At 43.2% G+C, this 25,737-nt stretch overlaps 1 protein-coding gene across 4 annotated transcripts; it reads right to left on the reverse strand.

Moving 5' to 3' along the window:
- Positions 1 to 6,066: 6,066 nt before the first annotated feature.
- SGO1 (shugoshin 1) lies at positions 6,067 to 25,333 on the reverse strand. 4 transcript variants are annotated; one of them, XM_034760768.1, is made up of 10 exons: positions 25,191 to 25,333; positions 22,498 to 22,646; positions 22,218 to 22,414; positions 20,206 to 20,310; positions 18,034 to 18,101; positions 16,782 to 16,948; positions 15,362 to 16,222; positions 13,138 to 13,317; positions 8,861 to 9,044; positions 6,067 to 8,639 (listed from the first exon to the last, which is right to left on the reverse strand). In XM_034760768.1, the coding sequence occupies exons 2-10, from the start codon at positions 22,637 to 22,639 to the stop codon at positions 8,498 to 8,500; spliced, it is 2,046 nt and encodes a 681-aa protein (XP_034616659.1). In that variant the 5' UTR covers positions 22,640 to 22,646; positions 25,191 to 25,333; the 3' UTR covers positions 6,067 to 8,497. The 4 variants fall into 4 exon arrangements, with proteins under 4 accessions (XP_034616659.1, XP_034616656.1, XP_034616658.1 ...); XM_034760765.1 differs by having other exon boundaries at positions 8,861 to 9,047; XM_034760767.1 differs by lacking the exon at positions 25,191 to 25,333 and adding an exon at positions 25,132 to 25,168 and having other exon boundaries at positions 8,861 to 9,047.
- Positions 25,334 to 25,737: the final 404 nt, after the last annotated feature.

The following is a 25,737-nucleotide window of genomic DNA, read 5'->3' on the forward strand; positions in this document are numbered from 1 at the left end:
GGAACAAATCTTAATGGATAAATAGGCCAACACTCAAGTCAGAAGCTCAAAGAGATGACTTGTCAGAACTTTTAAAACTAGTGGAAGGTCCCATTTTGGGAAAAGTGGTCTGATTGATGATCTAGCTTTGGACTGCTTGAAGGAATCTGGCTAGATGTGGATTGTCTGCCAGGGAGCCAGAGGATTCTGCAATTGCACACTACTAACAGACACCTGACAAATAATGGTACTGGGCTGAAGGCATCTGTCTAAGCCTTCTTGAAGAAAATCCAGAATGGTTGAAATTACAGACTTCTGGGATTTGCACTGTGCTCTTGGCACCAGTTGTTGAATCTGGACCAGACAGAGGAATACACTTTTAGTATCTATATTCTCCTAGACGAAAGCAATATCTTAATGACTATGAAGGACAGACTAAGACCTTCTAGTCACTAGTGGTCCCCTCTCAATATGCAAGCTTAGCTGAAGCCGGTTTGGGTCTAGATGAAAAGGACCTTGAGAGAGGATGTCCTGTTTCCAGTGGGGCTCCAATATCAGCTCTATCCATTCTGAGAGCCAGTCTCCTCGACCAATGGGGAGTTATCAGTATCACTATCGCCCGTCCTCACTTTGTTTTCTCAACTACCTTCCACAGTACGGGAAAGGGTGGAAACTTGTAAAGTAGGCTCTGCAGCCAACTGTGCAATATGGCATCTGTCACCATGCAGCTGGAGTCTGTTGCCCTTGTGAAGTATTTTGGCCTCTTAGTGTTCATACGATTCCCAAATAGGTTGGTTGAAGGAAGACCGAATGTCTGAACAATGAGCTTGAAAATCTCCTCCTTGAGGCACCACTCTGAGTTGTTGACCCTGTGTCTGTTGAGCCAGTCTGCTTTTGGTTCAGTTCTGCTATAATATGGATTGCTCAGTGCGGAAAGGAGGAACTGTTCTGCCCACCTCATTATTGCTATTGCTTCTGCGTGTGATGTGGGACTTCTTGTTCCCCTTGGCTGTGTAAATATGACTGCAGTCATCTTGTCTGCTTGAACCAGCATGTGGTTCCCCCTTAAGGTGGGCTGGAACCTTTGCAGGCCTACTTTGAAAACTCTCAGCTCTGGGAGGTTTATGCTGTGAACGCTTTCTTCCTTGTTCCCGATGGCCTGGGCTGGTTGGGTCTGTGCAGCCCTCCAGGCTGATGTTCATTGCGAGAAATTGGACTATAGAATCTTGACCGCAGATGGACATGCCTTTGTGACATTGTCGTAGGCTGACAGCCATTGTAAAGAGTTGAACATCTGTGTTGGAACCCGTACTTGATCTTTCATGTGTTCTGGGGAGTGGTCCCACACCTTTGGTACGAAGTCTTGAAGACTGTGATGTGGGATTATACTCATGAATGATCCCAGTGCATGACACCAGGAGTCCTAGTAGCTGTAGACATAGGACTATGGTATGGTTCCTACAGTTCTGGAGAAAGAAAATAAATTATTGGATGGAACCAGAGAACTTTTCTTCGCACTCATGATGAAGCTGAGCCTGGAGGAGATATGTGGCCCTGTGTGCCATTGACTGCAATTGAGCTCTGATCAGGATGTCATCCAGGAAGGGGTTCAGGTTACCAGTAATTCCCTGGAACCTGAGTCTTGCTATTACCACCACCACCATCTCTGTAAAAATCCTGGGGGCCAAGGACAGGCTAAATGCGAGTGTTCAGTAGTGATAAAGTTTCCTGCTGTAGGTGATTCTCATCAGCTGAGAATATACGTCCGCTGAGGTCGAGAAGTTCTAGTACAGGAGATGGCAGGGTAGAGGTCAGGGGCTTCAGCTATGCTTCATATTCTTCATCCACTTATTGAGACTTTTGGGGTCAAAAATGGCTCTATCCCCAATCCCCATGCGCTTCTGTACAATGAAGATGGAGGAGAGCCCTGAAAACCTTTCTTCTGACAGAATTTTATCACTCCCCTATCCAGAAGATGACAGATTTCTGTTTGTATCAGATTATTTTATGGGGTTATTGGAACTGGATGACTTGATGAAAAAGATGGGGTGGAGATGGCAGCTTATGGAAGTATCTCTGGCCCACTATTTCCCTGACTGACATGTCTGTGGACAATTAGAACTATTCCTCTAAGAAATGGGAAGTCCTATGGCTATGTCAAGAATTGTTGGAGATGCTGGGTGACAGTTTTTCATTATTTGGGTTGCTTCTCACTAAGATGCTAGATTATAAATTGTAATGTCTATTGAACCCAGAAGCCTCTCCAAAAGCTGGCTGTTTAGTTACTAAGTCTATATTTACTGCATCTTCTCCAACTAAAGGCATCCTTTTACAAATAAAAAATCCATCTGTAGGGGCTATGAGCATATTCTGTTTAACTCCCTACAATCCTATAGAGAAACAGTGGCAATCTTAGGTGTAGGCAGAACTGGGCTTCTTACTCCAGTAATGGAAATTTACAAGAGCTGGTCCTATATTCAAAAGATATCTTAGAATAGATGTTTTAATTCAGTAGCTATTGCTTTCATATACACATAGTTCTGCATTAAAAATTAATACTTGGTGTATACTTTGCCCACTTACTGTGAGACTTCTCAAGTTCTGCTAGCCCCATCCTCCTTGTGGATTTGGCAGACAAACTTTTTAAAAGTGAATACCCCACCCCTATGGTATCAGAATTCCATGATGAGGAAGACCATCCTCTGCCTGGCTAGTGGCAGCTTTGCAACTACAGCTGTATTGGGAGAAAGTGGCAGCTGCAAATTTTTAGTAAAGTGAAATGAGCAGGTAGGAAAGTACGTTTCTGTTTGGCTAGATTTTTCTATAAAACCCTGTTAAAAGGAAAACAGCAACTTTTGCAAGAAAAAAAAAAAAGGTAATCCAGGAGTTGCATAATGAGAAAAGCTTTGCACATTTTACATCTTCATTTTTTTTAAAAAATTGTTCCTCCTAAGCAAGGAACCTCCTTTTAGCTCCCACTAATACACAGAAGTCAGAATTAACCAATGGCAGCTGCCGAAGTGGACTACTACAGTTTACTCCCATCTGTGTAAGTTGTGCTGAACTGTGTTACCAGCCTGGCTAAAAATCATGTGTTACCAATCAACTTTCATACCCATTGTCTTACTGTTATTTTGACTATGTAAATGGAGCTTAATATTGGAAAAAAATGCATCTGAAGACTGAACATTGTTACTCATATACCTTATCCAGTATTTTTGGTTTGACTTGCACAGTTTATCTGTATACTAACTCTACTTCTTTCACATGGAATTTAAAATGCCAACAGCTGGAGTCATGGCAAGAAGCTTTTTAACATTTTCTTTACCACCTCTGAGCCAGGGCATGGCTACAGTAGAGAATTTACAGCGATGCAGCTGCCCTGATGCAGCTGCGTCTCTGTAAGCTAATATAGCTTCTCTCAGCCAACGTGAGAAAGCTGTCCCATCAGCTTAACTTCTTCAGCCCCCACAAGTGGCAGAAGCTATGTCGGCGGGAGAAGCCGTCCCACTGCCATAAGCGCCGACGTGAACAGCGCTATGTCAGTGTAAGTTATGTCGTTCTGGGAGGTATTTATTCACCCCCCTGAGCAATACAAGTTATGCTGCCATAAGCTGTAGTGCAGACATAACCTTACTGAGGGTACGTCTACAGTATGAAATTAATTCGAACTTATTCTATTCGAATTTTCGGAAGCCATTTTATACATTTGGTGTTGTGTGTCCCCACTAAAATGTATGAATTCGGCGGAGTGCGTCCACAGTAACAAGACTAGCATCAACTGTCGGAGCGGTGCACTGTGGGAAGCTATCCCACAGTCCCTGTTGCCCATTGGAATAGTGGGTTAAGCTCCCAGTGCATGATGGGGCAAAAACATTCTTGCGGGTGTTTCTGGATGCGTGCTGTCACTTGCTCCTCCCTCCGTGAAAGCTACATCAGACGCCATACTGCCAGCAGATGGTGCAGTACGGTGCACTGCCTGTCTCCTGGTACTATGAATCCACTTTGCATGTCCTCTTGTCTATCTACTCTTTTATCTAACCATTTCCTGCCTTTTTTCAGCTACCGTGAACCGAGCAGCACAGCTTCCGCCGCAAACTCTGCTCTCCCGCTCTTGCATCGCTAGCTAATTTTTCTATGTTGTCTGTCCTGGGCTCGCGTGGAAGCTATAGAAGGCAACAATTCCCCGCCATTTTTCAGCCATCATGAACTGAACCACACAGCTTCTGCCGCAAACTCTGCTCACGCTTCCGCTGCAAACTCTGCTCTCCCGCTCTTGCAGCTCTAGCAAGCTTCCCAACTCCAAGAAAGCTACAGAAGACAACCATTTACCACCTTTTATCGGCCATCTTGAACTGAACAGCTCTCCTACGTTTCACGCCCTTTTTTCAGGATTACCTGTGCAGGCACCATAGCGCGGCAACTATGGAGCCTGCTCAGATCTCCGCTGCAGTTTTGACCATTATAAATACCTCGCACATTATCCAGCAGTATGTGCAGTACCTGCAAAACTGGGCAAGGAAGCAACAGTGCGATTACTATACTGATGAGGACATGGACACAGACATTCCTGGAAGCACGGCATATGGCGATTGGGAGATCATGGTGGTCTCGGGCTAGGTTCATGCCATGGAATGCTGATGCTGGCGGTACCGCATAGTGTTGCAGGTCTGGGATGATTCCTAGTGGTTGCGAAACTTTCGTATGAGTAGGGCCACTTTCATGGAACTTTGACTTGCTGTCCCCTGCCCTGAAGCGCAAAGACACCAAAATGAGAGCAGCCCTCACAGTTGAGAAGCAAGTAGCAATAGCCCTGTAGAAGCTTGCAACGTCAGACAGCTACCGGGCATCAATTTCTAGTGGGCAAATTTACTGTGGGGGCTGCTGTGATCCAAGTTGCCAGGGCAATGAAAGACCTGGTGATATCAAGGGAAATGTACAGGTCATAGTGGATGGCTTTGTTGAAATGGGATTCCCTAACTGTGGTGGGGTGATAGACAGAACCCATATCCCTATCTTGGCACTGGAGCACCAAGCCAGTGAGTACATAAACCGAAAGGGGTACTTTTCAATGCTGCTGCAAGCACTGGTGGATCACAAGGGACGTTTCACCAACATCAATGTGGGATGGCCAGGAAAGGTACATGACGCTCGCATCTTCAGGAACTCTGGTCTGTTTGAACAGCTGCAGGAAGGGACTTACTTCCCAGACCAGAAAATTACTGTTGGGGATGTTGAAATGCCTATAGGTATCCTCAGGGACCCAGCCCATCCCTTAATGCCATGGCTCATGAAGCCATACACAGGCACCCTGGACAGTAGTAAGGAATAGTTCAACTATAGGCTGAGCAAGTGCAGAATGGTGGTAGAATGTGCTTTTGGATGTTTGAAAGTGCGCTGGCGCAGTTTACTGACTCAGATCTCAGCACAACCAGTATTCCAATATTTAATTGCTGCTTGTTGTGTGCTCCACAATATCTGAGAGAGTAAGTGGGAGACGTTTATGGCGGGGTGGGAGGTTGAGGCAACTCGCCTGGCGGCCAATTTTGTACAGCCAGACACCAGGGCAATTAGAAGAGTGCAGCAGGCTGCGCAACAGAGAAGCTTTGAAAGCCAGTTTCATGACTGGCCAGGGTACGGTGTGACAGTTGTGTTTGTTTCTCTTGAAGTTACCCGCCCCCACCCTCCCATATATATATGAAAGGAAATAAAGTCTAAATTGTTTAAAAACTGTTCTTTATTATTTGTTGCACAACACATTGAGAGGGTAGACTGGGGGAGGGCGGGGTATTGGGTTAGTGGGATGGAGGAGGAGGAGGAGGGAAGGATAAGTACAGGAACCAAATCAAAAGTTCGCATATGCCAGCTTTCTGCTGCTTGGGTGATCCTCTGGGGTTGAGTGTGTGGGTGCCCATAGCCTCCCCCCCTCTTGTGTTCTTGGGCGTCTGGGTGAGGAGGCTAAGGAACTTGGGAAGGAGGGAGGGCGGTTATACAGGGGCTGCAGTGGTAGTCTGTGGTCTTGCTGCCTTTCCCGCATTAGATCCACCATACAGCAGAGCATGTCAGTTTGCTCCACCACGAGCTTGATCATAGCATCCTGCCTGCTCTCATCGCGTGTGTACTTCCTCTCTTCGTGTTCCTGTAATGCTTTACGGGATTCCGCAATTGTTTGCCTCCACGCATTCAGCTGGGCCCTATCAGTGCGGGAGGACTGCATGAGCTCGGTGAACATGTCGTCCCAAGTTCATTTTTTCCACCTTTTAATCTGGACCAGCCTCTGGGACGGAGTAGAGAGGGGCTACGTTGAAACATTTGCACCTGCAGGAGGAGAAAAAGGGAGGGTAGTATTTTAAAAGATACATTTCAGAGAACAAAGGGGACACTTTGGTGTGAGTAAGTCATCACACACAGCCGGGCAACAGAATTCAGCTTGCAGGCAGCCTAGGGGCACGCGGGGTTCTGTTTCTTCTACGTTAATTTCAATGTTTTCAAATGGATGGGCCCCTTTTCCCATAACAAGCAATGCCTGATGGGTTTGCCATATAAAAGGAGGGCCTGCGGGCTCTCTGGGATGATCGCTTCACACATCCCCACCCTCCCTCCCCCGCACACGGCTCCGATGAGGCTCTGAGCAGGGATGAGCCCTTTAAACTAAATGCGAACAGCCCAGCGCAGCTGGGTTTCCCCACCTCATGGCTCCACTCAGGCTCTCACTCACCAGAAGCACTTCTTCAGGGTCATGGTCTGGGAGTCTGCCTTGGGAGTGGGGGGACGCTATTGGCTCCAGCTTTAAGAATAGTTCCTGGCTAGGGCGGAAAACGGATTCCCTACTTGCCGCCTGTGCATGGTCCTCCTCCTCACTCCATGCAACTCCCTCTTTGAAGGTGTCCACGGACAGTGGTGGGGTAGTGGTGGCGTCACCTCCCATAATTGCATGCAGCTCATGGTAGAAGCAGAATGTATGGGGCTGTGACCCAGAGCGCCCATTCGCCTCCCTGGCTTTTTGGTATGCTTGCCTGAGCTCCTTGATTTTTGTATGACACTGCTATGTGTCCCTGGAGTAGCCTCTTTCCGTCATAGCACTAGAGACTTTAGCGTACATATTTGCGTTCCTTTTTTTGGAACGTATTTCTGTCATAACAGACTCATCTCCCCAACATGCGATGAGATCCAGTACTTCCTGTTCAGACCATGCTGGAGCTAGTCTGCGAATCCGGGACTCTGTGATCTCCTGTGATGGTGGACTCTGCATGGTCACCTGTGATGGTGACCAAACAGGAAATTAAATTCAAAAGTTCCCAGGGCTTTTCTTGTCCATCTGGCTAGTGCATCGGAGTTAAGAGTGTTGTCCAGAACGGTCATAAGGGAGCATTCTGGGATAGCTCCCAGAAGCCAATAACGTCAAATTGCGTCCACAATACCTTTAACCTGGGATTGCAATCTTGATTTGCTGAGGTGGAGTACAGAAATCGGATTAAAGAGCCCTTTAAATCGAAAAAACCAGTTTGGTCGTGTGGATGGAAACATTTTTTTTTTTAATTAACTTGGCTAATTCCGAAATAACAGACTAGTGTAGACCAAACCTAAGGGTTTGTCCCCACTACCGTTGGGATCGACATTGTGGTGATCAAACCACCTGGGATCGATTTAAATTGACAGCTGATCACTCTCCCATCGACTCTAGTACTCCACCAGAATGAGAAGAGTAAGTGGAGTCGATGGGAGAGTTTCTCTCGTTGACCCTGCAGTAAGTAGCTCTAAGCTATGATTACCTGAGTTACGCTACTAATGTAACTCAAATTGTTACTCTGTTAATCTGACTTTTCCCCATAGTGTAGACCTGCCCTTAGACTGAAACCATTGCAGTTAGAATGTAAGTTCTCTACAAGACTTTATAAAATCTAAAAGTTTTATTATACATTTCAACATTAGTAGACTACAGCTTTGTATAAGTAACAAGACAGCTGTACAAACTTGCTCACTTAAAATTGTAATCTAATCCCAAGATTTACTATAATTCAGCTCTATCAAGTGAGGGGTTACAATAAGCAGGGACTGACAAATCTAGTAATCAGTCAAATAATTCACATAGTGCTTATCTTTTTACACCAGAGATTCTCAACATGCCTTCAGATAATGGACTTCACAGTGGAGTTCAGGAATCGAAGAGTTTAAATAGAAACTATTGCTGGGTAGCAAGACTGCTTTTATAACGAACAGGCACAATAACAGTTACTCCTTACTCTATTAAATTCATGATCTTAAAGTGTTTTAGATGTATTCATCTGAGCCCTATTGAAACTCCCATGGAATCTAAATTTAAAATAGTCTATAATTATCACTGCCTACCCAAATATACAGTTAGATTTCCCTGGTACACAGGACAGAGAGTGAGCAAGACATTATTCTTATGGCATAATGGTAATGTGAAATTTTGACAAGTGTCAAATTACATAGCAAATTTGTTAACTAAATGTTCTTTGCCTCAGAACTCCACAAGGGGGTGCAAAAGGGCTTCTCAACGACATCCAACAAATGCCTCATTGTATTTGGACAGAGATTCCTTTTTAACAGAACTGTGTTTAGAATCTTTTTTCTGCTTGAAAATTGGAGAGTTCAGAAAACACATATCTGTAAACGGATCTCCTCTTCTGAGCTTCCTGTCAAAATAATTTAGAAAAAAGTTAATTCTTGCACAGCTTTAGATGTAACACAATGTAGTTTTCAGCTAAAAAGTTACATTTAACAATCTTACTTGAGCAATTCAAATGATTAAAGTTCTCACCAAAGCCTTTATTTCCTATCAAATAAAATCCTAAATCCACCTTTTTGTAAAAAAATTTTTAGTACATTAAACTGGACAATAAAATAAGATACTAACCCGCTGATACTTGGTTCCTTGTAATTCACATTAATAGTACATCTGCGTTTGTGGCTGGGAATTCCTATTTTTTCATCAATACGTAAAAATGGATGAGAGATTCTACTTTTTGTACCAGACGATGAAGAGATGTTGGTGACATCACAGAGATGAAGACGAGATGTCTGAGAAGCCTCAGGTTTCCCTGCTGAAAGAATTGAATGGATACTTTTTTGCATTGCTATGCTACCCGTTATTTGTTACACAGTACTTATTGAGACAAGGATCAAAAGTTTTGCCTGGGGGAAAAAAAAAATCAATGTTGTTTTGTCTAATAAAGGGATCTATTCCCTAAATCAGAAGGAGTGTGGGGCAGACCAAATTCCTCTGTTCTCAAGAAAAACTACTGCTTTGAGAGCAGCAAAGCAAAGTTCCAACTTGACAACATCACAAAGTGCTTCAAACCTTGTCCAGGATGAACTACACCTCTACCCCAATATAACGCGACCCGATATAACACAAAGTTGGATATAACGTGGTAAAGCAGCGCTCCAGGGGGCTGGGGCTGCGCGCTCTGACGGATCAAAGCAAGTTTGATATAACGCAGTTTCACCTATAACGCGGTAAGATTTTTTGGCTCCCGGGGACAGCGTTATATCGGGGTAGAGGTGTACCTCTAAAGGAAAACAGAGAGCAATTTCATTTCCATACCCATTCAAACCTTAGCCTTAAGTGCTAGTAAACCATGTTAGTTCTGGAGACATCTATCAATTAAACCAATGATTCTCAAATTTTAGCAACCCCAAAACCCCCATTTTGATGTAAAAATTTTCAGAGACCCCCAAGCCTCCTCGCTCACCCCTTCCCTGCCCTCTTTCCTGAGGCCCCACCCCTACTCACTCCATCCCCTCTCCTTCCACCGCTTGTTCTCTCCCACCCTCACTCACTTTCACCAGGCTGGGGCAGGGGTTGAGGTGCAGGCTCTGGGAAGGGTATGGGAGAGGGTGTGGGCTCTGAGAGGGAGTCTGGTGGGGTGGGCAGGAGGGGTGAGGGCTCGGAGAGGGAGCTTAGGTGCAGGCTGGGGCAGGGGGTTGGGATGCAGGCTCCAGCCAGGCAGCGTTTACCTCAGGAGGCTCCTGAAAGCAACCGGCACACCCCTCTGGCAGCGGCTCCTAGGCAGGAGTGGGGCCAGAGAGTCTCCAGGTGCTGCCCCTGCCTGCAGGCATCGCTCCTTCAGCTCCCATTGGCCACAGTTTCCGGCCAATGGGAACTGTGGAGTCAGCAAGCAGAGACTGCCTCTCCCCCTGGGGCTGCAAGGACATGCTGGTTCCTTCCGGGAGCAGCAGGGAGCCAGGGCAGGTAGGAAATCTTAGCCCTGCTGCGCTACTGGACTTTTAGTGTGCAGAAGGCGCTGGGAGGGAGGGGGAGGAGTTGATCAGAAGGGCCCAGGGGTCCACAGACCCCAGTTTGAGAAACGCTGCACTAAACTGAACTGACAACACCCCTTTATGTCACAAGCTTCCAAGAGTCATCTGAAGCTATGACTTTTGGTCACAACTGACCTGAGCTGCATTTTAATCACTGTCCTAGAAAAGTAAAGGCTCCAGTGTTCTATGATTGATATTGCCAGGCATCGGACTAAAACTAGGAGTGATTTATGTATAGCAGTTACGTGTATTCTTGTCACAGAATGCTGCCTTTGGCAAATTATGAAAAGCTAAAGAATTCCACAGAAGAGATTTTTATAAAAAAAGACAACCAAAAATTAAGACGTGTCTGGAGTTTACAAGTGCCACAGGCTTCTCCAACCCTGTGAAAATATATGCAGGTACATGGTCCTCACTGATAATGCAAGCTTTATAGCCATTTATTTTTAAAACCCCACTTTGTTACCTTTATATTTGTTAAACTAGAAATTTTGCTTTATAAAGGGGTATGCCATATCTTTTAAAAATGTATCCAGTCTTGCTTTAAAACCATAAGTATAAAGCATCCACAATTATCACTAGGGCTCTACCAAATTCACAGTCCAATTTGATCCATTCCATGGTCTGCGGGTTTTAAAATTGGCCAATTTCACATTTTCAGATGTTTCATTTGAAATTTCAGTGTTCTAATTGTGGGATTCCCAATCCAAAAGGGGGTCACAAAGCTGATGGGGGTGTGGGGGGGGTGGTGGTCATCGTATTACCACCCTCACTTCTGCGCTGTTGGGCTTTGAAGGCAGCAGCCGCAGAACTTCCTGCAGCTGGGGGCAATTCCCGGAGGTAGGGTGAGTCTGATCTTCCCTGTGCTGCTGGGAGGGGTGGCTCCTAGCTGCTAGTCCCAGCTGGGAAGCGACAGGACTTCCTCTTCCTCTGCACGGCCACTCTCAGGGGGTGGGTGGGGAAAGATCAGACCCACCTTTGGGTACCTCCCCTGGCTGCACAAGTTTCGGGGCTGTGCTGCTTTCAGAGTCTAGCTCTGAAGGCAGAAGCCACGGAGCTTTCTGCAGCCAGGGAGATTTCTGGAGGTGTAGGTGGGTCTGATCTCCCCTGTGCTGCTGGGAACCTTCATAGCTGGCAGCAGCCACAGAGCTTCTTGCAGCTGGGGGAGATACCCAGAGGTGGGTCTGATCTGCCCCAAGAGAGCAGCTGTGCAGGGGAAGAAGTCGTCCTGTCCCTCCCCAGCCCGGAGGACTAGCAGCTGGAGCCCAGTGAACAGTAGGTGCTCCTGGCTGGCTCCCCTCTAATAGCTTGATTTCATGGTCTGTGACGTGTTTTTTCATGGCCATGAATTTGGTAGGGCCCTAATTATCACCATGCACCTTGTTAAACTGTTCCAATTCAGTTACCCTATTAAAACTTCACCCCTTATTTCTAATTTGAATTTGTCTAGCTGCAGCTTCCAACCATAGGCTCTTGTTATGCCTTCTTCTGATAGATTAAAGAACCACCTATCTGAAACTTCTTCCCTCCAGTAGGTAGGTAGATAGTGAACAAGTCACTTCAACCTTCTGTTGGATGTATTAAATAGATAAAGCTTAAAGTCTTTCGGTGTAAGTCATGTTTTCCAGACTTCTAATAATTTTTAGCTCTTTTCTCAATCCTTTCCAGTCTTTAAACATCATTTTGGAAGTGTGGACACCAAAATTGAACTCAGGAGTCCATTGCTGGTCTCATTAATTCCATATTCAGAAATAATACTACCTTTCTCTCATTCTACGTGATATGTCCCTGCTAGAACAACCAAAGATCACAGCAGCCTTCTTAACTACAGCATTGCACTGGAAGCTCATGTTCTTCTGGCTATCACATGACCCCTTAATGCTTATCAGAGTCACTGCATTCTAGGATATAGTTTCCCATCATAAGTGTGACCTAGTCTTTTTTCCTAGATGGATAACCTTGCATTTGGTGGTATTAACACATGTTCAAATGAGCCCACCACCTTACCAAGCAATTGAGATCACTCTGCATAATTGACCCGTCCCCCTCATTATTTACCACTTCACCAACTTGTGTGTCATCTGCAAATTTTACCACCAATGATCTTATTCTTCTTTCAGATCATCCATACAGACATTGAACGACAGTGGGCCAATAACAGATTGCCATGGAAAACTATTAGCAATGCTCCCTTTGGATGATGATTTGCCAGTTACAATTACATTTTGAGATCTAGCAATTAATATAAATTACCTGATTTTGTATATAGTACTAATTTTTAATCAGAATGTCACACAGGACTACATAAAATGGCTTACAGAAGTCTTAAGTATATTATATCAAAGATACCTTTATCAATAAGTTTGTAAACTCATTGAAAATATCAAGTTTGTTTTATGGCAAACAGGCCCTGTCACATCATGTTGCTTGGCATTAGTTATGTTACCATTCTTTACTAATTGCATTCCATATTAGCCTTTCCATGACTTTGCCCAGGATCAATGTCAGGTTAACCTACCCAGGTCATCCCTTTAATTCTTTTTAAATATTGACACGTTTGCCTGTTTCTCTGGCACTTCCACAGTAAGCAACGATTTGTTAAAAATCAACATCGGGGGTTTTAGAACTTCAACAGGATACTTGCAATCAAACTGATCATACAGCACCAACTACTAACTGATGTGGGGGCATTCAAGAGCATTACCTTTAAAAAAGAATAATGGAACTCCAGGGATTTTTGTTTTGTGGTTGTACAGCACCTAACACAATTGAGTCAGTGACCAGAGCTCATAGGTGCTACAGTGACATAAACTAGTCAGAGATGGCAAGAAGCAAGCAACAAAAAAATAAAACCCAAACAAACAAAAGTACCTTTAGCAAAATTGCAATATATATTTCCAGAGGAAGAATTCTTATCTACTTTTGGTACAGTATCCATAGCACATAGAAGAGAATGTGATTTTACTTCATCTAGTTTCATCACAGTGTTTGATTGAATGTTGATTTTCCTGATCATGGAGGTACTATCCACTGGAGTATTTTCAACAGTGCCTGCAATTTTAAACAGATTTTTAGAACCATCACTGGGTTGTGCACTTTATCAGTTTTTTATATGGAAAATTTGACAGTACACATATTCCCCCTACATCAGTAAAGTATGTAAAATCTTACATTGTTTATGTATAAAATTAGAATACAATTTTTCATGCATTTAGATTAACTGTTATAAGGGAAGCTGCAATGAGTAAAGGGGACACTAAATTTAGTGTAGTCAATTTTAAAAAAGGAATTTCAGCTACTATACCCTACTCTGGAATCTCCCTGTTAATTTGAGTTTGACAAATACTGTCAAAGAAAGTAAAAAAAAAAATAAGTGCCCCAAAATTTCCTTAATGAAGTCAAGATTGCTTAGTAGTGCTTTGTGCTTGTCCCAAACCTCAAGTCATCTACACTCTGAAAGGAAGTGTTGGAAGGAAATACAAAGTTAAAGTAAATGACACCCCTGAAACGTAACCCTAACTCTGCTGTCCCTGAGAGATGCCCCAACATGCCAACAACACAATCCTTTGTATCCCCCTTGTTCCAGCCCAAGACCAACCTCTTAATCCCCTTCCCTACCATCCATTCCCACTTATCCCATCTTCCCTTAATGCCCCAGTCCTGCTCCACTTCCCCTTCAACGTGTTCTTCCTTACTCCAGAACCCCCCCTATAGTCCCTAGATCTGCACCAAAAAAGTTATGAGAATCTGAAAATGTTATGAGCTGTTCATATTAGAGGAGCTGTGTATAAGGAACCTCTTTACCAAGCAACCCTGCAGCTGCTTTCCTTTAATCACACTCAGTTCCATTGGCCATGATGATTACATTATGCTAACTGCTTATTGTAATCTTTCATATTACCTCAATTTAATTAATGCTAATTTCCTTGACAATACTTCTAAAGTAAAATCACAGTCCACATGTGGCTTTTAGAGCACTTTAAAATATCACTCAGAACAGAAATTTTGGTCTCATGGCAAACTTTCCAAAAGGAGCCCCTGCAGAATGAGGCAGTGAGCAAGGAACATACACAACCCACATTCTCTAAAGGCTGCCAAGGGTAGGGCTCTCAGTGCTTGGGTACAGCTATGGTTCAATGATCACAGCATGTCTCCTTGAGCCACTCAATTACTGTGACAATAGTCTGCCTGGAAATTTTTTGATTGGTGGTAAAGGTTTAGTCTTCCTGCACATGCATGTTTTATTCTCTTTGTTTCGAGCTAATCACACTTGAACTCAGAATTCCTAGCTTAATTTTGAATATCTTCAGTATAACCCACCCAAAGGACACTGCGTGCCATGCAATAACTGAGATAAATCCTGAGTGGCTAAACTCAGTTTGGGGATGATTAGAGCCATAGTTTGAGGAACCCTATGTGTGTGCAAAAAATATTAGAACCAGGGTGATTTTTAAAAATGCTTTAAGAAGGGGAGGGGGGATTCTGTATTTCAGGAACCCCTTGCTCAAATGACTTCAAATCTGGACCACTAACCCTACCCTGCACCCAAATGAGGCAGAGTAAATTTCAAGAGAATCCAAGTAAGTAAGTGGATTTTAGCATTTAGTAGAGTCCTCTTTTAAACAGAAAACAACATGCACATTTAAGTGAAACCAGAGCTATTGCTCTCCTGTAATTGAAAGATACTGTAATTACTCTATTATAGTAACAATAGTAGGTAAAGAAAGAAGTGTGATTTTTTATAAGCTGATGGTATCCTGTTAAGGTCTTAATTTTCTATAAAAAAATATTGCCTCCTGATTTCCCTCATCCCCAAAACGCCTTCAAAAACATTTGATTTGGGGAAAATTAAGTGCCACTGAGAAATGCATTAACTCAGTTAAAAGGAAATTAAGAAAGTGCACGTTAAAACTACAACTTATCCCATGGGAGAAATGTTGACACTTACAAAAATGCATCATATGAAATTTATTTCAATAACTTAATAGTTTTAAATGCTTTTAAAAATTTAGCTTGTTTAATTGACTAAAACAGTGATAAACAACTACTATATAGAAAAAAAAAATGGAAAATGCTTTCCAGAAAGGTCACTTACTGATAGATTTTTCATTTGATGTAGTATTCTTAGTCTCTTTTTCATTACTGGTTTTCTGTTGCTGGTACACCACAGATCTTTTAGATCGTGGTCTTGTATGGACTGGACTTCCATCATTTTTGCACTGTGAGCTCTTCCTGTATTTTGATTTACTCCTGTAAGGCACATACAGGCTGTCATCAGAATTCTCTTCTGAATCACTTGCTTCACTGCTGTGTGTTTTGGATTCAGATGTATCCTTTCTTTCATCCACGTCACGGTCACAATCATTCATCTTGTTTTGTCGGAAAGGTGTGATATGGACATTCTCCTCAAACTGAAAATCATAAGCTTTATTGGAGCCAACTGATAAATCCAGTTTCGCTTTGGAAGTTTGTTCTGCCTGGCTTCTCTGTCTTTTTGATCTTGTTCTGGAAGTCTTTTTACTTCCTTCCAATTTTCCTTTTTGTACTTTCTCTCTTCTTGTTTGAGAGTCTTCTCTGCTTTTAAGCTGAATTTGTTTAAGTTTAGGTTCTGCAACTGAGCAGTTCAATTCAGTCAATGTATCTGCCTGATCCAACATTGGCTTCATGTTTATCTTATTTTCATTCAGTTGAGAAAGATTTGGCTCTATATTTTCTATATTACCTTTCTCTAGACTTCCCTCAAGTCTAGTTTCATCCTGTTTACAAAATTCTCTGGTCAAATAAGCCCTTTCTGAATGGTCTAGATTATGCACATGAATTTTCCTGTTTGAACAGTGATGCCTGGTAGATACAGTTTTTGGTAAGGTATTACCAACTTGCCTATCCTCTTCATCTAAAAGAGTATTTTCCAGGTTGGCCTCTAGGTTGTCCAGATGAAAATCAGATCTTTGTCCTTCTGAATAAAGAAGATGATACATGTCAAATTAAATGTTATTGGACCTGGAGGTGTTTAATTTGTTGGCAATTTTAGGCTTTTAACAAAGATGAACAATCTTAGAATTTTCTACAGGCAAGTATGAACCATGACATAAGGGACAACCAAAGTAATCCCTTGAACACAGCCTCAAAAAAGTAATTCATAGCTGGACTTATATATATATAATGCCTTTTGTCTGGTGAAAAAAGTTTCCCTGGAACCTAACCCCCCCATTTACATTAATTCTTATGGGGAAATTGGATTCATTTAACATCGTTTTGCTTAAAGTAGCATTTTTCAGGAACATAACTATAACGTTAAGCGAGGAGTTACTGTATATGACCTGAGCAGCATACCAGTTTAACTGTACCCAATCAGGGTCAGAATTTTGCAAGAGAAAAATCAGAAGCAGGAAAAGAATGATGATGATTTAAGGAATCACTTTCAAAATCCTTAATTATGTTTTGAAAGTTACTTTCATCTGCTACTTCAGTTTTAGGAGGACGAACCATCGCTAGTTGAACCTGGGTTTAGTTACCTGTGTTTGTTGCCATTTTCTTAACTGAAGTGGTATTTTTAAAGGTCTGCCAGGAATCTGACATAGAATAAGATGCATTGTTTGTATCAGTATTATTCTCTATTTCATTTCCAAGCATTTCGCCTTCTAGGCTAGCATCTGCAACAAGAACACGTGTAGGAAGTCCCCTAGGAACAAGAGTTGGAGTTTATGTATTAATCATACATTTTAAGATAATTAATTTTATTTGATTATTTTAGCAGCTTCCTCCCCTTAATTCCTACTACAAAGATATTTTGTAACAATCTGAAAAAGTATTTCCCACTGCAATTCTGTATGAAACACCAACCCTCTAGTTTGAGAACTACATCAAGGAGGTATGTCTTTGAATTTAAAATTAAACTCTTGCACATTCTTTAACTTGAAAGTTTTAAGTCCATTTCTACCATCGTATTCTGCTACCAATATGAGAATTTATCTACTTATAAAAGTGATGAGTTTTTTACAATGACTAACACTGGCAAAATGTATCTTTATCTCTAGAAAATGCTTCTGGAAGAGTGGTAACTGGAGTTCGAGTGCTAACGTGGTGATATGTACAGGACTGTGGGTAACTTCATTCTAAAGTCTATTTGTAAACATTTCAGATTGCTCTTGAAAACCTGACTGCTGCATCTTTTCACACTACTATGTCTAATGAACAATTTCTTAAATTGAAATTATTTTTTGTGGATGAAGGAGAAAGGAGATCTGTTGAAATATAATAAAGATGCAATTATGAACTGGTCTAGTAGTACGTTATGTTGCTATGTAGGGATTCAGGTAGAGTTTCTGAGCTCATGTCGTGCCCTGGGATAACAGATATTGAGTACATTTAGAAGCAGTAGACCTTCTCCCAAGAGCTAAGTGTTGAGCAGAGCAAATGCTTCTAGATGTTCCAAGAGTAGTTTTCCTCAGATCTGGATTTTTGGGGGTGGGAATAGGAAAATTTGGGGCAGATGGTTTTTGGAGAGAAAATCCACTGAGCATCCTGGAAAGACTCCCCACCTCCACAAAAAAGTGACATTTTCATTGGCCAAACATATAAACAGGACTCCAAAAACCAAGATTTTGCTTAAAAACAGGCATTAATGGCAATGTACAGATACATTCTGTCAAACATCACTGCTTATCCCTCATCATTATTTCATGAGCAAACAGAAGGATGCTGATAAGTAGTTACTATAGTAGGCTTTACAAAGAAAAATTAATGCATTAAAAAAAAAGCACTTACAGAGAACCAGCTTGTCTTAAAATACTGGAGTCGTCATCTTCAAGAACTGAGGGATACATCCTCTTGTTCTGTAGTCAGAACAAATCATACTGTGATGAAGTGGTAATATATAGATTGTTACAAAACTCTAGCAGACCTATGAGTTAAAGGAACACCTCGACCTTGAAAAATCACATTTCTGCCTGAAAATGTTGTACATATAGTTACATGTAACACACATTACTATAATTCATAGACATGAGCATAGAATTCCCGGTTTCTTTACTTTGCATATTTGACAGCTTCTTGTGGATGATTAGTTTCACTGTTTCTCTCTTGTTGAAAAAAACTCAGACTTCAAACAGAGAAGCCTTTAATTTTTTTTATAAGAACTTTAAAAAAAATTAGGATACATGATTTAAAAGATACTAGAATATCAAAATTAATTCTGAAAAAATTATGTTTGTGTTCTTTTAAGACAGAATTTTCTTTTTGGTTATAAATTCGGTTTAATACTGTGCCATCTTTTACAAACCGCCTTTGTTAAAGCTTGTTATACAAGCTGTCAGCCTAGAAGTGTATATTTTTAAACAACAAATAGCTTAATGTTAAATGGTATTTTAGTAATCAAGTAATTAGAACAAATGATGACTGATTTCAATGTTTTTCCTTCCAGCTTTTGGACAACAGGAAAGCTACAAACATAATGGGCCAAATGTGGCACTAGATTTTTTTAAACAGATCATGCCTTTAGGATGTTTGTGGAGGGAAAGTGATGAAGAATTTGTCATAAAAAAGAAACTAAACTGTCAAAAATTGCGAATTCAGATGGGCAAGTTTTCAAAGTTGGTGACAGGCACCTGTGAGGGGAAAAAAAATAGTGTGCATATAGTCTGTGCCTATATACTTTTTCTGAAACTGGAAATCAGATAAATATCTATGCATGCACTTATAAAACCAAGGTTTTGTAGCATACATACTGCATCTCACTTGGAAAATTTAACTGAAAGTTTAAAATTTACCTAACAAGAGAAAATTTTCTGAGAATGAAGATTTAGAAAAACCTAGAATCCAAAGAGATGTGCAGTATCCCTCCACATAACAATTTTAGAAATGTCAAACTAAAAACGTGGGAGTAAGATCTTGACTGCTATGTTATTGTAATAGTTTGTAGCTCTATAAACTTGTAAAAAACAGTCATAATAGATTGCCATCCATTTTTAATAGCGGTTCATATCCTTTTGGATAATAGAATTTAAGTATTTGGCAAAATCTCTCTTAAAATGGGCTAAAGGGAGAAAACACACTGAATATGCATTAAAATATGCATATAACAGTCTTAAGTAATTGCATATCTTTATTTACTGTACTTCCATATCACCTTATCCTCTGCACTGTTTCTCTTTGGAAAGGATTTTGAGATCTACAAGTGAAAAGGACTGATAGAGTTAAGAATTATTACAGCTCTACCCCAATATAACGCTGTCCTCAGGAGCCAAAAAAATCTTACCGCGTTATAGGTGAAACCATGTTATATCGAATTTGCTTTGATCCGCCAGAGTGCGCAGCCCTGCCCCCCCCGGAGCACTGCTTTACCGCATTATATCCGAATTCGCGTTATATTGGATCGCGTTATATCGGGGTAGAGGTGTATTTTGTCTGTAGACTATAACAGCGTTTAAAAGAGAACTGGATAAATTCATGCTGGTTAAGTCCATTAATGGCTATTAGCCAGGATGGGTAAGGAATGGCGTCCCTAGCCTCTGTTTGTCAAAGGATGGAGATGGATGGCAGGAGAGATCACTTGATCATTGCCTATTAGGTTCACTCCCTCTGGGGCACCTGGCATTGGCCACTGTCGGTAGATAGGATACTGGGCTAGATGGACCTTTGGTCTGACCCAGTACGGCCGTTCTTATGATAAGTTCTGCCTCATATCTACAATTACACTGTACGCGCCGCAGGACAATGACTGTCTAACTTATCTGTCTAAAAAACACCTAACATCCTGTGGGTGTTGAATTAATAAGGGGTGGGATTTTTGTAAGCACCAAAAGTGACTTAGGAACACAGGTCCCCCTGAAAGCTAATGGGACTTATGCAAAGTCACTTTTAAAAAACCTATCCAAGAACCAAAAAACTACAATGCACAAAAATACATGCAAATCTAAGAAAAATACAGGCTGGACTTACAAGATCAGTGGAACACAAATCCTGAGCTGGACCAAGAAGATCAGCTGTATCGAGTAGGTTTTTAGCAACTTTTGAAACAATCTTGCTCAAGATCAACAATCTGGTCTAATGGAAGGAGAAGAGCAAACAATTTCACTCTAATTCATTCAAAATAAGCAATGTAGCACTCTCTCTTGTACTATTAGGTTACTTCTCTCTTTTTTAAGTGTACCATGTGTACTATGCTAAACAAAGAAAAGAGAAAATAACCAAACAGAAGAGAATCAGTTGCAGCTTGCAGAAGAAGAGTAATTTTTTTTTCATGCAAAAAAATTAGTTTCACAGTATTTTCACTGAAAACCCAAAATCAAAATTTTTTCACAGGGGGAAAAAAAAATGTCCTGACTTGCTCTATTAATGCTGGGGCTAAGGTAAGTAAAAAAGACTTTTATAAATATGTATGAAGTTGAATAGTATTAAAAGGGGTGGGGAAAACAGAAAAGTAAAGATATTTAGACAGCTACGAAATACCTGAAACCATTATAACAATTAGAGCTGCCTGAAAGTGAATTTCTGGTTTGGGAGAAATGTAGACATTTTTAATTGCTTTTTTTCTGGTTTTCTTTGGAACAAAATTTTCTTTTTGAAATGTCCACAAACTAGAAATTTAAAAAAACATTTCATTTTAGAAACACCAGTACAGATGGTGGTTCTGAAACAGAGTATGTTCCTGGAACCCAGGGCCTGCTGCCTGAAATTGACATGGTTCTTGTTGTTTTCACCTTGCTGGTAAAACTAACAAGAACAGTTTCAGTCAACATCTCCCGGAGTCCGCTGATCTGGGGCAGCCCTACCATGAAGTCCAGGGTTTCCAAATTCCTGGGCCAGCTAGAGAATTTGGAAGCGGTGGGGTTGCTTGGCCAGAGCAGTCCACACGCCACAGCAGTCCCAGAGCTGTGGACCATGGAAGCTAGTCCCAGGACTTCCAAGCTCCATCACAGATAGCCTTGAAATCCTGGCATGGTATGCTGCCTTGGAACTTTGGACCCTGGAAACTTGAGATCCCCAACGGTGGGGCAGCCCACATTGGTGGGGCTCCCTTGGAGCCACAGATCCTGGAAGTCGTTAGGTCCATGACCCTTGGACAGTCTGCATGGCAAGGCTGACCTGGAGCTGTGGATCCTCTAGAAACCCTGGGGCAGTCCACATGACAGGACTGCCACAGACCGCATCCCGCTAAGCTGGGTTCCATTGGAACTCTGCCTGTGATTTGATGGAAGTTCACTGAAACTGTACCATATTTGCAAACCTTTTGTGTTCAAGAAATCGGTGTTTTCCAATTGAATTGTTTTGTCAGAAGTTTTCTAACAACAATGGCTAAGGATACAATTTAGTCACAGAAGTCACAGATTCACCTCCATGACTTCTTCGATTTCAGCCCCTGCTATGGCCACCAGCTGTTGTGGCTGGAGCTGTCAGCCCCCACGGGTTATTTTTAGTAAAAGTCACGGACGTCCATGAATTTTTGATTATTGCCCGCAACCTGTCTATGACTTTTACTAAAAATAACTGAGACAAAATCTTAACCTTAACAATAGTTTTTGATAACTCATTCAAATTGAGTTAGATGTGTAAAACCAGCTCATAGATTATGGTAACTTGGCTAACTTTCAAACAGGGGTGATAAATAACGTATCAAAGTGTGGAAAGAGATGAGAGAGAAATATCAAAAGGATGGGTTACCTTTAATTGGAGTTGCAGGGTGCTAAGCACTTCTGAAAAAGTTGGGCCATTTATATAGGTGCCTAAATAAGGATTTATGAACCTAATTTCAGGCACCTATTTTTTAAAATCCTGACCTTAGTTTTTGAAATCCTTTCACAGATGTACACATTTTGGAGCCAGATTCTATCTAATAAATAAATGTGGTTCCAACTGATTTTAACTGGAGTCCTTCACAGTGGGCACAATTCAGCCTTTCAAAGTTCAACCTATTTCTTACTAGAATAAAGATGTCATTGCAATGAAAATACCTCAACAGGTTCTTTCGCTTGCTGTGAGCTAAGTTTTCTTTGTAAAACAAATATCTGAAACTTCAGAGACTGATACTCTTTCTTTAAATGCAGAATGATATCTTGGGCTTCTTTCATTTTGGCTTTTTCCTCTTGCAAAGCTAGAGCTAGTGCGCGATTGTTTGCTTGCAAGCTTTTCAGTTGCACCGAACTGTTGGCTGTAAGAAAATAAACAATACTTAGAAATGATAAAAACCAAGCTTATGGAAAAATTGTGAAACAAAATAGTAAAGAATCTTACTTGCTATTTTGCATGTTATAGGCAAGACCTGGTTTGTTTTACCCAACTTCGCCCATTTTTGATTTCTTTTCTCTTTCATTCGTTCTTTTATATTGTCCAGACTGTCCTTAAAGGACCTTTTCAAGCATTTTTCTCCACCCATCTTCTACCTAAGGAAAGGTACGTGCAAAGAACTGATTACAATATTTCAGAATATGTACTTGCAAGCAGCGGTTTATGACGTCCTGCACTACGAAAAAATCCATTCTAGCTGAATCAATTTTACAAATGAGTTCAGATAATAGATTCCTCAACACAGACACAGCTATATTTATAAGATGTGAGATTTAGCACTGTTATTAAGATCTAAATATAGTTAGCAGACTTTAGGAGATACTTGAAAAACAGTGACTTTTAGCTTCACTATCAGTTGCTTGATTGAACTGGAACTTTCCATCTGAAAAATGTTGTGCCTACTATTGCTACAAATAGTAGCCTGAGAGTACTACAGAGAGGTTTTTTGTTTGTTTGTTTTTTACACTTTTTGCATTTGACAGCAATAAGAATGGCCATACTGGGTCAGACCCAAGGTCCATCTAGCCCAGTATCCTGTCTTCGCCACAATTAAACACCTGCAGCTGGTCCAGGTCAGCTGAATTCAGGTTTGAGCTCAGGCTAAGGCAGTGGTCCCCAAACTGTGGGGTACAGAGGAACATTCGGGGGAGAAAGGGAGAGGGCCAGGGGAGCCCAGACCCGCTCTGCCCCCAGCTCCTGGCCATAGTTCCGCTCCTGGCCTCGCCCCCAGCCTCTAGCTCCGGGCTTAGGCTCTGCACCTGACTGTGTCACTGCAGCCCTGCTGCCAGCCACAGTCCCAACCTCAGCCTCCAGCCCTGAGTGCAGCTTCACTCCCGGCCCCAACCTCAGGTTGCAGCCCTGCTGTCAGCCCTGGCTCCTGACTGCAGCTCCTGGGGGTGGGGGATGCAGACAGATCACATTACAGGTAAGGGGGGGGGAAGCACAGTGTAAAAAGTTTGGAGACCATTGGGCTAAGAGGTTGTTTAACTGTAGTGTAAATGTTCAGGACTGAGACCCTCCCCCCTCACGGGTACCCTGGGGATACATCTATATTGGAAAAAAAACCACTGGCTGTCAGCTTCTGACACTGGGTCTACGGACTTTGGCTCAGGCTATGGCACTAAAAATAGCAGTGTAGACGTTCCTGCTTGGCCTCCAAAATCCAGCAAAGTGAATGGGTCTGAGGCCTGAGCTGGAACAACAACATTGCTATTTTTAGCGCCAGAGTGCAAACCCAAGCCTGTTGACCTGGGCTCTAGACTCTCTGCTGGGGCAAGGTTTTTTTTATTTTTATTTTTTTTCTTCCAGTGTAGTTGTATCCCTAAAAGAGAGTGGTAGAGTAAAACTGAAAAAGCAGCTTATGGCTCTGTGCACTGAAAGGAGGAGTGTGCTTATGATCAGTAAAAAAAAAACAAAAAACAAACAAACAAAAAAACCAACAGGAGTACCTGTGGCACCTTAGAGACTAACAAATTTATTAGAGCATAAGCTTTCGTGGACTACAGCCCACTTCTTGCGGATACAGACTAAGACGGCTGCTACTCTGAAACTTATGCTCAGTGAAGCTGAGCATATTTGGTGGTGGTCTTGGGAGAGAGAAGGAAAACCTTGAATTTCTTATTTAAAAATGAGGGCAAGCTAGTTTAAGTGCATGATAAGAAAATTTATTTTTTCAAAAATGAGTCAATTAAAATGCATTGACAGTGCCTCTTTATGCATGAGAGCGCAACATGCAGTGGGGAAGGAGGTCAGAGGAGCAGCTAACCGCTTTGGTTGATTTTCTCCAAAGGGTATAGCTACACTGTATCCTAAACCCCGTCTGTGGGACCCAGGCTTGCAGAGTTTGTTTCCAAGCCCACGCTTGAGTGTCCACATTGCATTGTACACCTGGGTTCACGATTGCTGGACCTGGGTCTCACAACCATGCTAATGCATCAATCCCGCATTACACAGACCTTCTCACTCTGGGCTGCAGCTAGACCTGCCACCACACGCTGCAAAATGACAGGGCTTGGATCCGAGTCACGCAGGGGCACTCAGGCTCTGCCCCTCCGCCCCAGTAGAGTGCGAAGACCCCAGGTCAGCTTGATGTGTGTGGAAGGAGGGGACTTGGGCTAGTGGGAGCCGGGCTCAGTGCGCAGCGCCGGATATCCACCCCCAAAGCTAGAGAGGGGCCTGGAGTCCCCGTGAAGCAGCCGCCGTGTATCGAAGAGGGGCTCGGAGCGCAGGGCCCCTCCCTTCTCGGGGCGGCTCTGGACGAGACCAAACGCTGGACAACTGGCGCACGCCGCAAGCGAAGCCGTGAGCGCCCGTCACGGCCTGTCCCGGCTGCGCCCCGACTTCCCACGCGCTCCCGGGGCCAGGCGTTAGGGCGGGACACGCTACGGCTCCGCGCCCGGGCCGAGTTTAACCCGCCCCGCCAACCCGCTTCCCCCACGGGCCCGGGCAGAGACAGGAAGCGAATCCCCGGGCCGCCGGCCCTCCCCCATCGGGCCCCATCCACCGGCCCTTCCCCCGCATACCGAGCCCCCCCGCCCGCTCGGCCCGCGCAGCAGCAGCGCCACTGACCCCGGCCCGCACCCGTGTGGCACCGGCCGCCGCTTCTTGCGCGCGCGCTCCTGTTTATCTCCGAATCTGACCTCAACGGACTCCGGCGCTTAGACCGTTGGCTCCTGCCTCGCTTCCGGAATCTTCCTAGTTCGAAATTCTCCGCTTCCTCCGCCCATTGGCTGGACAAGCTATGCGTGACGTCATCGCGCAACCGGGTGCGGCGAACGTGCCAATGTTGCTGTTATCATCCGGGTTCTTGTGCTCGGCTGCCGTCGCCTCTTGGTGCGCCTCCCCATTGTTGAATACGGCCTCCTCGGCGCTCCCAAGAGCCTCGCTGCCACTGCTACGTACGTGATACGTTGGAATCCCGGCGCGGCTGTGGTCGGCGGTTCAAGGTGGCTGCCCCTGCGTCAAGGCCCTGGCACCAGTAGCTACTCACAGAGCCTAGCCCGCAGGTGGCTCGCTAGCTCCTGCCCTGTCCCCTCAGTACTTAGCCCTGCCCTGCGTGCCCCCCTTCTACCCTCCCTGCCCTGCCCTGCCCTGTCCCCTCAGTACTTAGCCCTGCTCTGCGTGCCCCCCTTCAGACCCTTCCTGCCCTGTCCCCTCAGCACTTAGCCCCGCCCTGCGTGCCCCCCT

The sequence above is a fragment of the Trachemys scripta genome, chromosome 2 (assembly GCF_013100865.1).
Source record: "Trachemys scripta elegans isolate TJP31775 chromosome 2, CAS_Tse_1.0, whole genome shotgun sequence".
Lineage (NCBI taxonomy): Eukaryota > Metazoa > Chordata > Testudines > Emydidae > Trachemys > Trachemys scripta.

Bases quoted from the DNA above. Each gene is read 5' to 3' on its own strand.
- SGO1 (XM_034760765.1), bottom strand. From the start codon at position 22,639: ATGGGTGGAGAAAAATGCTTGAAAAGGTCCTTTAAGGACAGTCTGGAC. The intron at 22,415-22,497 runs GTAAGATTCTTT...ATTTTCTTACAG, and splicing joins TATAACATGCAAAATAGCAA to CCAACAGTTCGGTGCAACTG. The intron at 18,102-20,205 runs GTAAGTCCAGCC...TTCTGACTACAG, and splicing joins ATTTGTGTTCCACTGATCTT to AACAAGAGGATGTATCCCTC.